General features: G+C 50.5%; 1 protein-coding gene across 1 annotated transcript; it reads right to left on the bottom strand.

Moving 5' to 3' along the window:
* Window positions 1-7,760: 7,760 nt before the first annotated feature.
* Window positions 7,761-8,334, bottom strand: LOC124674397 (protein CLAVATA 3-like). The gene is made up of 3 exons (XM_047210442.1): window positions 8,226-8,334; window positions 8,015-8,097; window positions 7,761-7,880 (listed from the first exon to the last, which is right to left on the bottom strand). Exons 1-3 carry the CDS (start codon window positions 8,332-8,334, stop codon window positions 7,761-7,763), a joined length of 312 nt encoding a protein of 103 aa, XP_047066398.1.
* Between the last annotated feature and the right edge of the window lie 4,704 nt (window positions 8,335-13,038).

Below are 13,038 nucleotides of genomic sequence, written 5' to 3'. Positions count from 1 at the left end.
ATTGGCCCAAGCCCGGCCCATCACAGTGAAAGCCCGTTGGGCCTCGGGCGTCGGGCCAGGCCACTTCAGTAAATGGCATATAATCACGGCCCAGGCCCGACCCATCCTGACCATCGGGCCAAAAAATCAGGCCCGACCCGGAGACATGGTCGGGTCGGGCTTGGCCCGGGAATTTCGGGCCGGGCCGGGCTGCCCATGGCCAGGTATACCCGTAGGTATCGTTCCCTTCTTGGAGGCATCGTCGAGGTGTGTCGACATCCCCTCGCTCTCTCTTGGATATGCACAGTTGTCTCCAGGCGAAAGCCTAGATTTAGAATTGGATCGATGTGATGGCGGCGTCCTCGACGCCGTTCCTCTGTTGGGAGCATCATGTGTGGAGACAAGGCATGGAGGTCCTAGGTTTCTCTCCTCCGTTGTTCACCGTTTCCCAAGTTAATCTTCAGAGGCGCAATATACGTTGTTGCCGGTTAGTCCAAGATGGTGCCTTTCTCAGACTTTTTCGAGTCCCGCCTTCCACTTGCCATCTCCTATACGGCATCAAGGGTGGAGGGTGCGTTGGCAAGGGACGTTTGTAGCGTCGCTGATCTTCGGGGGTGACCAACGCCGGTCGCGACGCGGCGATGATGTTTAGCTTAGGACAATTTTGTTTTTTTTGCTTCATAGTTGTGTGTCGGTGGTGGTGTGGAGTTGCTATACTCGTTGTTCGCAGCGAGATGTGGTCGTTCTTTAAAATTCTGCCTTCTATAAAAATAAATATGGTATGCCAAGGCGTACTCTCGAAAAAAGTCTTACGTGTGTACCTAGATCGCCAATTTGACCTATATAATTATAACACGAAATTTATACTGTTAGAAAATATAACACCTAAAGTTTCTACTGATTTTTTAAATATATATACCTCGTATTAAGTTGGTTAAATTGATAACCTAGGGCTACATGTAGGACTAATAATAAACTGATGGGAAAAGTTGAGTAGAGCTTGCGCTCTACGCACCTGCACTTTTTTGATTTTGTCTTTTTTGTACCTTTCGAGTTATATAATATTTGGATTTGATTTTTTTAGGTCACTCAAAAATAACAAATAGAATGGAGGAAAAATAGTTAGAATTTTTTAAAATTTCAATTAAAAAATTCTAACTATTTTTCCTACATTTAAGTGGTTATGTTTAAGTGACTTGGAAAATGTCAAGTTCAAAAATTGTGTGGTGTGAGAGATATAAAAATGAGAAGTTATTTAAGAGAGGGAAAAAAGGAGCTAGCACAGATCTTGATGCAATATAGATAGTGTAGATAAGGGTGCGCGCTGAGCACCCGCTCTGAAAATCCTCTCTCTAAACTGATATATGGAGGGGAGTCGAGTAGTCCACGAGAACCAACCTGAGGTTGGGTGGTTAGGAGGGTGGTTGTACCCCCAGCCCACCAGAGTTCAAATCCCAGGTTTGACATCTGTGTGTCTCATAAAGGTGGAATATTCATTCAGTGGGAGGCGACGTTCCCGTCGACAGCGAGGCGCCTGTGGTGACTTCGTCAATTTCAAGATCCAATCCGCCGGCTCAGTCTTCCGGAGGTGCTCATAGGGGTAGGGGTGTGCGTGTGTGCGTTCATAGGGGTGAGTGTATGCGCGTGTATGTGAGGGTCTGCGTTTGTACTGTGTTTCTCAAAAAAAAAAAAAAGTAGTCCGTGATCTTGGACTTGGAGTAGTCCACGATTCCGTGCCAGGGGCCTATTACGAGTCAATCTATCAGTAGCAAAAATTCCGTATTGCTACATCGTGTCTTGTTCTTACATGGCATGTAGAATTGCAGATTAATATAATTGATCTAAAGACTTGTACTATAGGAAAGATAGATGCTCCGTACGAACTCACAAAAATTCATGCAAAAGATACTGCCCTAGGAAAAGAATCAATGGAGGTGGCCGCCGAAGATCGTTTCAGCCTCCTCCCTGACTGCTTGCTGGGCAACATCGTCTCCCTCCTCCCAATCAAGGAGGCAGCCCGCACCATGCAACTCTCCCGCCGTTGGCAACTCATCTGGCCGTCAATGCCGCTCGACCTCGACCTCTACGCCCGCGACTCAATTATCCCCTCAGACGGCCGGTCCATCTCAGGTATACTTTCCTCCCACCGCGCCGGGGCGCCTATCCGGCGCTTCCAAGCAAGCACCCGTGCTGACGAGACAACCGCTGGCTGGCTACAAACCCTAGCGCGAAGGCGCATTGACGATAGCCTCGACTTGACATTCGCCTTGGGTGGCGCGCGGCAGCTGCTTTCCCTTGACATAATGGCCGCGTGGGGTCTCCGGCTCCGCTATCTGGATCTTTTAAAGGGAAGGCCCTTGGCCCTGCTTTATAAATAAAGCACACGAAGCAACAATAGTAGCGATACAAACTCACACCCGAACAGCTAGTCTGATGCCTTAAACATAGCGACTCCATTACCACAAGTGCCCAAACTGAAACGGAAAAGGCTACAAAGTGCAACAGCTACACGTGCTGGAGGGAAACATGATGCTGGCACAGGTGCACAGGTGCGGATCATCCTCCGTCTTCATCGCGAAGCCGTCGCTGAAGCCTCCTAACCTCGTCCAGCGCCGCGTCCAGAAGCGGCAGGTCCCTCGGTCTGACCAGAACCCTCCAAGACTGCATATAGATAGACATTTTGAAGATAGCATCAGACGGGTTGTTGATCAAGGATCCCTCTATAGCTAGCTTATTGCGGATGTTCCAGAGGGCCCAGGATTGGGCCGCAAAGGTGAACCAAGCTATCCTACGGAGACGACCCGTAAGGCCATTGACAATGGCAATGAAATCCGCGACCCTGTCGGGTTCCAAGAGCAGATGCGAAGTTCCCTAATTCCTGCCCACATGAATCTCGCTAGATGGCATTCAAAGAAGATGTGATCGCAAGTCTCCCAGCCACCGCATAGGGCACAGCTACCGTCAGAGGGCCCCCGCCTCTTGACCAGCTGGTCCCCAGCTGGCAACCTACCCCTAATCAGCTGCCAAAGAAAGACCCGAATCTTAGGCGGAACCTTGGTGCGCCAAACCTCTTTGAAGTGGGTTATGGCCCCGCCCTGAGATAGTTTACAGTACATGGAGTTGGTGGAGTAATCTCCGGAAGGATCCAGCGACCAGCGGACCTCGTCCTCGCCCGGAGACATGGGGGTTAGATCAAAGATTCTACAAAGGTTGTCCCATTCCACCGTCTCCGCGAGACCGAAGGAGCGTCTAAACCGGATGTGCCACCCTTCATTGTCACGCACCCCTTCAACAGTGGCAAAGTGGTTATCGCAACAAGCAAAGAGGCGGGGAAAGGTCAGACGCAGGGGCCCCGTGCCCGTCCACCAGTCAAGCCAAAAATAGGTGCGTTTCCCGTTCCGGACCTTGTGCTTGGCCCCCATTTTGAAATACCATTTGATCTTCTGAATGGCATTCCAGAACTGCGAGCCCTTAGTCGGCACGGCTGGAGAGAACAAGTCGTGATCTCCCAGGTATTTGGCCCTTAGCAGGTCAGCCCACAGCCCCTCGCTAGGTGGATCTCACTAGGTGCCGCCTCGTCGACCCTCACCCTCGGGCTCCTTTGGCCCTGAGTCGCCTGCATAGCTTGATACTGGCTGACGTGAAGATCTCCGAGACATCGCTGCACCGTCTGATAGCTGCTTGTCCGGCCCTGCGGCTGCTACGCCTCTTGGGAGTCCATGACCTCCACCGCCTTGTCCCCCGCTCACGTACGCTAGCTGCCCTGCAGCTCGTGAACCTACGCGTCCCACTCCAAGAGATCTCCTTCAGGGACATGCCCAATGTTGACAACATTGCGCTCGGGAACGTCAATCTGTGGCGGCTGTATCCCAACATCGTCTCCGAAGCTACGCTGCCCTCTAAGCTCGCGACGTTTCACCTCACGCTTCCGATGCTGGACTCGCCCTGCTTCACCGTCATGCCTAGGAGCTCCGTACCCATAGTAACCGTCCTCGTCCTCAACATGAAGTTCAGCCATGGAGACGAAATGAGCAAGGCTGCCGGCATGCTAAGCTTATTCCCATCTTTGCAGCACCTTCGGATTTGGTGCCTCAACTTTGGTTCCAAGGACAACCCGGGTGCGTTTGCTGGACCGTGCTGGCAACCGGCGGCACATCAAGCTAATACAATCATCTGCCTACGTGAGCATCTCAAACATGTGAAATTGCTAGGGTACTGCGGCACTAGAGGGGAGCAGCAATTTGCAAAGTTTCTTATGGCTGGAGCCAAAGTTCTTACGGACATGCAAATTGTTCATGCTACTAACTGGAGCTATCAGAGTATCAACGATCAGAGAGACTTGATATGTTCAGGCGGTAAAGCCTCGTCCAAAGCTCAAGTCAATTTTAAGAAGAACAACAGCATAGAAATCACCCGAAGAGAAGTTCACAATACCGTGCGACAAGTTCGTTTTATCTGAAAACTACTTTTTAAAGGCAGTGATCAATGCATGGTATTGGTATCTAAAGCTTTACCCCGTACCGTAATAGGAGAGGTTTGATACACAAATTTTAGCAGCTAAAATAAAGATACACAAATATATGGTAGAGTGGTTTTTACTACTCCATCTTAGATGTTGTATCTGTAGAGATTGTGTTTTACTACTGATTTGCGGTTAACGGTACTATTTCAACTTTGTGGCATTTTTTAGCAAATTTCACAAAACCACAACTATTGGGGTTAGGGTTATCACCAGCGTCTTCTTTCGCTTTAACGCCATTTAGCTGGGTAGTTTCTTGCGCTTTTCTGTCCAATGCTAGTCCAATGCTGCGACCCATTCTGCCAGCTTCGGTTTTGCTTGGTCAGTGCATAAGGGAGTCCACTTCCTGAGTAGTCTGCAGGTGAAGGAAAGCGTAAGGGTGGAGCTAGGACGGGGCGCAAAGTTGTTGGAACAGGTCGCGGCTGAGGTTTTCAGAGATAGACGAAGATGGACGCCATGGATTCAGAGGCTGGAGGGGTGAAAAAAAGAACAGAAGAGGAAGAAAATGACAGAAGCTTTGGGCAGCTCTAAATTAGGACTAGATGGAGTTTGCTCCCTGGAGCAGTAATTTCCTATGGGGGTTAATTTGTCTGTCTTTTCCTTTTCCCTGCTTGTAGTATCTGTTTCCGTTGGTTCATTTTGACTTTGGTGGTTGCTGTGTAAGGTGGAAAGCCTTGTTACTGATGATTTCTCTATAATGGAAATCGGGGGAAACCCTTAATTTTTTTTTTAAAGTTGTACCACTCTCCTCCACACTATCTGTGTATTTCCAAATTAGTCTCCCAAAAAAAGATTCCGGTTGTGGTTATGTGAAACTCTTGTCACAATAATTGTGCTTTTGTGAAATTTGCTTCTTTTTTTGTAGCTAGGATATCACCAGTGTGCTTACATAAATCATAGGCCAGCGAAACATCGTACTAACCGGTGGAGTCTCGTGGCCTAACTCTGCACCATATGCTGCAAGAGCGCGTCTGCAACTTTATTATTATTATTATTTTTTTTGAAACGACGCAGGAGGACTGCGCTTTTGTATTGATAGAAGGAGAGTGCTACAAGGAGCACAAAGTTTACAAAGGACACGGTAGGGCAAAGCCCTACAGAACGTACATACACGGGACTACTCGCGGCATCGAATGTGCCGGCAGCCAGCTAAAGCCCAAGCGGCCGCCTCGTCGAACACTTCTCTCGCGGCCACGTCGGGGGAGCGGTGCGAGCCCCGGAAGATGCGAGCGTTCCGCTCACGCCAGATTGTCCAAATCACTAACAGGGCTAGGGACTTCGCAGTTTTGGCCGGGTCACCCACCAAGGCGGAGAGCGACGCAAGCCAAGACGGGAGTGACGCCAAGGGGAGGTTCCAGGTATCCGGACGCAGCGATGCAGCACCAAACTTGTCGGCGACCCTGAACCACAAGGCCGTGGACCAAGGGCATTCCACCAGCAGGTGCTCCGCCGTCTCTAGGTTACGCATACACAGGGGGCAGAAGTATGAGTTTGGCCATCGTCTTGCCAGGAGGCGGTCCGCCGTGAGGACCCGGTTTTGGACGAATAGCCACGCCAGCAGCCTACACTTGGCCGGCGCCCAGGCTTGCCAGATTGTGGGCATCAGCGGTGAGCGCGTGGATCCCAGGAATTGCATCCTGTAAGCAGATGACGCCGAGTAGGTGACAAGCGGGGATTTAAAGGAACTGAAACGTAGACTAGAAAACGTTATAATCACCCTGAAGAGGATGCTGTTCTGAGTAGCAAATCATGCACATACTTGAAAAAGTAAAATTACGTCAGATCAAACAGAACTGATATGTATTAATGCCATCTTCATCACCAGTAGATTCACACTGTCAAAAAATAAGATCCACTGGCTTAGGCAACAAGATCCGGCTGCATCCTGGCCTGCCAACTGCCAATCTCACCATCATATGATCAAAATACAGCAATCAGTCGTTGTATTGAAAGTAAAATCACGTCCGATCCAACAAAACTGATATTTATCTCAACAGTGGTGTGGAATCTGATTTGTGCCCATCTGTACTATTGATATGCATTTCTCACTAAATCATGCAAGTACTTCTTCTGTCTCCATTATCTGAACCCATTTCTCAAATTCTGCATTCATTCAGCGGACAGAAGTACAGGAGGAGATGCACTCAAGAAGGATGCCAAGCCTTGCAGATAACATGGCCATGCCACAAAAGACAATTTGCATCAGCACATTTTGTACCATCCTTTGCGGTGCAAACAGATCATTCATATGTTCCAGTCTGATCCTTAGCATTCTTCCCAGAACCCCCGAGGTACAGAATACTTTTGCAGGCTGTAAGGAAATGCGATAAAACATTGCTAAGAAGTGACAAACTAGTGCAAACTTGAGAGTAAAATATAGTTCAGACAACACCGATGCATTTTCACTTTATGGTGAAAAATGAATACAGTTTCGTCTACATTTTTTCGAGTAGGCAAAGTTACCCATTTGTTCATGCAAACTTTTCTACTGGTATATAATGGATGGCAATACAACTGTAACTAAACCACAGGTTAAAGGTAGACCAAGAAGGTATAAATATGCTGCACAAGCACTTTTTGTTCATCTCAAATGCAGGCAAATAATCTGAAGAAAATGAACTCTTTCAAAATGGTCGAGCACAGCACATTTCAGACAAACTTTCCATGAACTCTTTCCCTGAAGTCTTAGACGAAGTGAGGCAATAGCTAGCTGCTTATAGCAAATCAAAATTGTCCAGCACAGCACATTTCAGACAAACTTTTCATGAACTCTTTCCCTGCCCTAACACAGACCAGAACAAAGTTCATTTTTCCTGATGGAACAGAAAAGGAATTAAGAGTTATTGCTTCTTGCCCCCAATCTCAACATCGAAAGAAATTTGTTATCTGTTTAAATAAAAACCACAACAGAAGCAAAGTCACAGGGAAGGGGTAAGCAATTAGTAACAAACCAACAGTAACAAACAAGTTTGTTGAGGGGAAGAACCAGTAATTGTACATCCCTTATTAATGAAAATGAATTGTATTCCCCCCTGTTCCTTTGATTTAGTATGCAAAAACAGAAAGGACATAGCCCTGAATGAGACTACAATCTCCCTACAACAACAGCTAGCAATCGAATCAGAATCCAAAGTGCATCGTCACAGATTCAGGAAAACAAACACAGCAGCCATGCATATCAGAATCTGGTCTGTTCCTCATGGCTCACCCCACACCCTGGCCATGGAAGGATCCCCGCCCACCGCCCCGCGCGCGCGCGTGATCAGGGCGACTGGCGGCGCCGGGGGCCCCTGGCGTGGTGGTGGATGGGGTCCGGGCCGGTGGGCACCTCCCGCTCCTCCTCCGCGCCGAACCCCGTCGTGCTCACGTCCTCCTCCGCGTCCTGCGCAACCGAAAACCCCACACACGAGTTCAAAAAAGAGAGCACGCCAGGAAAAGAAAACCATGGAAGGAGGCGCCTTTCCTTCGTCCCCGAGCCGTAGCGCGGCGGCGCGGGCGCGGGCGCGGCCGACGTACCTTGGTCACATCCGGCTTCTCCTGCAGGTCCTGCGGCGCGTACATGGCCGCCATCTCCACTCGTTGCAATGACGCCGCCTCTGCTGCACCGGCCGGCGAGGAGGGGAACAAGCACAAACGTCAGGATCAGGAACCCAGGAGATGTCGGGCGGCGCGAGAACGTGAGAAGCGGCGGCGGGGTAAGTAAAGCAAGCAACGTAGGAGGACGTACCTCTCCGGGAAGAGGAGGAGGCGGCGGGGTGCAAGCAGGCCAGGAAGAGGGCGACGGCGAGCACCGCGACGACGCGGCGCGACCTGGCGGCGGCGGCGGCATGAGACATCCAATCCGGCCTTTGCCCTCGAGCGCCGCCGGCTCCAACTCGTAGCGAACGGCGCGGCCACGGAAGGGACGCAAGAACAAGACGGCGCCTTTTTTTTCCTGGTCTGGTCTGGTCTTCCCTCCGTCGAAACACGCCGCAGCGGCGGTTTGGTGGGCTTCCTCCGTATGGTCTCACGTGCCCGGGGACACGTGGCGAGCATCCGGCCGCTCTGATCGGCCCGCGCGGCAGCGAGGGAGAAGGTCAGGTGGGTCCCACTTCGCAGTGACCTAGTATCGCTTTGGCGTTGGCATCGGGTCCGTCTCGTTGGTGACGTCAGGACAGCTGGTGCAGTGTTGTTGCTGAGCAGGTGATCGTCTGCATACCTTTTTCTCTTCTTTTTTTTCCTTAGCAAAGACCGGACCTGGGTTTAAAGTTTAAACTTCAAAATACATCTCCAATCATTTTGACCTAACGGTTAATCGGAGCACAGATCCGGGGTACAATGACGTTAGGACGGGCTGGAATTCTTGTTGCGCGATTGCAACGGTCAATGGTTGCATTTCCTCTTTCCAGCCCTATCGACTAGTAAAAGACCATTTTCCCTGCGTTCTCTACTATAGGGTGGTCTTTCTGTTGTGAATTTCCAAGATTTAGGTTATGTTTTCCGCTGCAGTATTATTACGGATCTCCCGATGAGCCACTTTTACATATGCTAGCCATTGTTGAGTTTGTGTCGAATATTATGTATGAGTTGGGTTTACATTTGGATTCTAAGGTGTAATAAGTGCCGACGGAGTCGTGTTCGAGTCAGACTCTAGTAGCCTAGCCTTCCTATATAATATGTACGGATGCCGCGTAATGTAACCTATGGCAACTTGATAGCAGAAGGAGCGCAAGGGGAGCCGACAACATGTGCCGGCGCCCAAAGCGGCTGGTGTTGCGGCATAATTGGGGAGGAGCGCCCGTGGTCATGCCCCGAAGAGTAGGCAGTTTGCCAAACTACGTTAACAAATCTCGGTGTCGTCATCGTGGGCTATGACTGCTTGGTCTTTGGTAGATCTTTGGGAGGGTCTACGACGGTAACACTATGATTATCTCCTTTGGTTACTGCCGGTATGAAGATAGGGAAAATATCACTTCGTAGCTAAGAATGGACATCCAACCATTTGGTGGTGATCATCCTGTTCTTACTTTTTCTATTAAAAAAGAACTACAGTCCAGTCGGGGGATGAAACAACTTCATTGTTGGGTCACGCGCTAGCAATGTCGAGCAACAATGTGACATTACAGTAATACAACCATCGCCTCGTCTTGTATGCGTTCGAGATCCACCTAGCATCCTTTGCTTCTGTCATAGCCCAATGAAGATAGTTAAAATATCACTTCGTTATCTAAGAATAGACATCCAACCATTTTGGTGACCATCATGTTCTTACGTTTTCTATTAAAAAAGAACTACAGTCCAGTCGGGGGATGAAACAACTCCATTGTTGGGTCGCGCGCTAGCAATGACGAGCAACAATGTGACATTACAAAAATACAACCATCGCCTCGTCTTGTATGCGTTCGACATCCATCCTAGTGTCCTTTGCTTCTGTCCTTCGTCCCCGGCGTCTCTACCGCCATTCGCCAGAGCCAACGTCGGCCGCCCTCGAAGCTTCTCATGCTAGAGTTCTAATCGAAAGTATCCACCCAATAGAGCTCAAGGGAAGATGGAGTTTCTATGGGGGATGAGTTGAGACTCATTAGATCTGGCTCTAGCCAACCTGATCCGGCAAATTCGATGGTCCAAGATAAGGCTAGTTTCCTTATTTTGTGATGTTGCATAAGTGTTTTTTGAGATGTTTCAAACTCATAAGAATTTTGTTGCATGCACACAGGTGAGATGCTGCCACAGTTTTGGACCTTATGGTACGGATCTTGCTCAATGCCACAAACGTTTTCGTGTGAATAGATGCATGTCATCCTCCCATGACGGTGACAAAGCTTATAGCAACTCGGGGGAAGGGGCGCTACCCCCCCCCCCCCCCAACTTTGTAGAAAGTCGTGAAGATTTTTTTGGGGGTGGTTTTTTTTTGGGGGGGGGGGGGGCTGCCCCCAACTTTGAAAAAAAATTTGAAGTTTTTTTTGGGGGGGGGGGGAGAGGGTTGAGAAGGAGAGACAAATAGTATCCCTCCCCTCGTTTGCGCTCGACCTCCATCCTAGCATCCTCTGCTTCTATCCTCCACCGTCGACGTCTCTACAGCCGTTCGACGACAACGTTGACCCTCGAATCTCCTGTTGCTTAGTCTCCAGTTCTGATCAAAGGTATCCACCCAGTAGAGCTCAAGGGAAGATCGGGTTGCTATGGGGGATGAGTTCAGACTCATTAGATCTGCCTCTGGAGAGCCTGATCCGGCAAAGTCGCTGCTCCAACATAAGGCTACTTTACTTATTTTTGTGATGTTGCATGAGTGTTTTCGAGGTGCTACAAACTTATATGAATTTGGTTGTGTGCACACAAGTGAGATGCTGCCATAATTTTGGACCCTATGGTACGAATCTTGGTCAATGCCACAAATGTTTTCGAGAATAGATGGAAATGTCGTCCTCCCATGGCAGTGACGGAGCTTAGTGTAACTCAGGGGGAGGGGGCGCTCCAGCGTTGTAAAAAACTATGAAGAATTTTTTTGGGGGAGGGTTGAGAAAGAGAAAAAGATAGCATTTCGCCCCCACCCCCATCTATGCTCGACCTCCATCCTAGCGTCCTCTACTTCCGTCCTCTGCTCCAGCGTCTCTACCGCCGTTCGCCGGCGCCGGCCGCCTTCGAAGCTGCTCCTGCTAGTCTCGAGTTCTAATCAAAGGTATCCATCAAGTAGAGCTCAAGGGAAGATGTAGTTGCTATGGGGGATGCTTTACATAGTAGAGCTCAAAGAAAATAGGAACCGGTTGTAGGAATGAAATCATAATGTCGAGGTACATATTTTTCTAGTAGGACTTGTCTCGAATTAAAACACTGTTGGATAGATTAGAATCGATTAAGACGAAATTGGCTAAGATAAATTTAGGTTAGGTCAGAAAACCATGGCTCTGTGAAAAAAATTCTCCACAAGTATCCAAAATGGCTGCCAGCAACTAAACAGACGCCCTAGACGGTCCGTGGCTGGCAGAGCAAGCTTGAAAGCAGTAGAACCAAACTTGCCTCGCATACACAGACTGGGTGAGAGGTATCTTCCTCCTGCAAACATACTTAGCATGCCGCCATGCTATCATGAAGATCGTGGCGCAATAATCAGAAGTCCAAATCTGTACTGTCGGGCGAGGCAGATGGCAAATTTACACTTCAGCGGTGCTCTGCAGTTTATACTCTCTCCGAAGCTGAAAATCTGATTGCCGGAGATGCTCAAACAACAATAATGCTGATGATTGACTTATTATTTAATTTCCGTACAACAACTGATTATTTCTTCTTCTAGCGGCCACTTATCACTATCGATCTTTATCAGCTATAAGATCCTATATACATACACCCATAAGCGGCACACCGACACGGCAGCTAGCTGAAACAAAAAAGAGCACACACACATGCTGCTCGCGTTTACTATGGCTTGTGCCTGACGATCTCCTCCTTCATGGCCAGGCTCAGAGCGCCGAGGTAGCCGCCATCCTCGACCTTCACGCCAGGCATTGCCACCGCCCGGCTGCCAACGAAGCCGTCCTCCCCGACGTGGACCCTGCCGAACTTCACCTTGCCGGCCTCGCCCTCGTACACATGCCCGAACAGCAGCGCGTCGTGCCCCACGCTCGCGCCCTGCTCCAGGTGCACCATCTCCGGGTTCAGCAGAGCTCCCATGGAGTCCACATAGACCCCCTCGGCCACGGCCACCGAGGACCCCATCATCCGCATCCATGCGGCGAACAGCACGGACCCGCACGTCAGCTCCGCGAAGTACTCCGCTGTGGCCGTCCGTATGGCCTGCCAGACCGTGTCCAGAAACACCTGCGGCGCCCAGATGTGCACTGCGTCACCATCGGCCCTGACGCCGACTAGGACCCACTTAGCCGCTGCGCATGTGGCCATGGCGACAAGGCCCGACACGACCCAGAAGACCGGCAGCAGCCAGTAGAGCGGCGTGCCGGTGGCCGCGGTGATGGCGAGGAGGCCCCGGAATGGGAGGAAGATGACCAGGCCCAGGACGAAGTATGGCACCAGTGTTTGCAGCAGCGGCTGGCATAGCGTGGCCCAGAGCGACTTGTACCATGTCCTGGCCAGTGTCACCTTGGTCTCGCTGGCATCGCCGGCGTTGGATCCTGTGTGCATCGCCGCGGCCACTGGGCAGCCGGACAGGTTGATCTTGGTGTCGGACTGCTCGAGGAATGCCGCCCATGACGCAGGCAGCGGCTCGCCGTTCCGTAGGCGCTGGCAGATCTCGTAAACCAGCGAGCGCCCGTGGTCGATGGACGCGCTCTGCTTGCAGGACGTCGCCGGGATGACATCCACCTCTTGGCACCGGAGGAAAGGGTTGAACTCGAGCTTCTCCGTCTCCTCTGCTGGAAGATTGCTGTCGATGGTTATCTCCCCGATGTCCATGTACGGGAACTCCTCCTCGTCCCATGGCCGTGTGCAGTCAAGGGCAATGTCGCAGGTGGCGTCGTCGGAGGGCACCTCCCTGAGCTGCAGTTGGAAGATGTAGCGCACCCCCTCTGGAAGTTCCACCTTCCGACGGAAGTCATCGGCGAGGAAGA

The sequence above is a fragment of the Lolium rigidum genome, chromosome 7 (genome assembly GCF_022539505.1).
Source record: "Lolium rigidum isolate FL_2022 chromosome 7, APGP_CSIRO_Lrig_0.1, whole genome shotgun sequence".
NCBI classification, from domain to species: domain Eukaryota; kingdom Viridiplantae; phylum Streptophyta; class Magnoliopsida; order Poales; family Poaceae; genus Lolium; species Lolium rigidum.
This window is presented reverse-complemented; position numbering and strand designations above follow the sequence as displayed.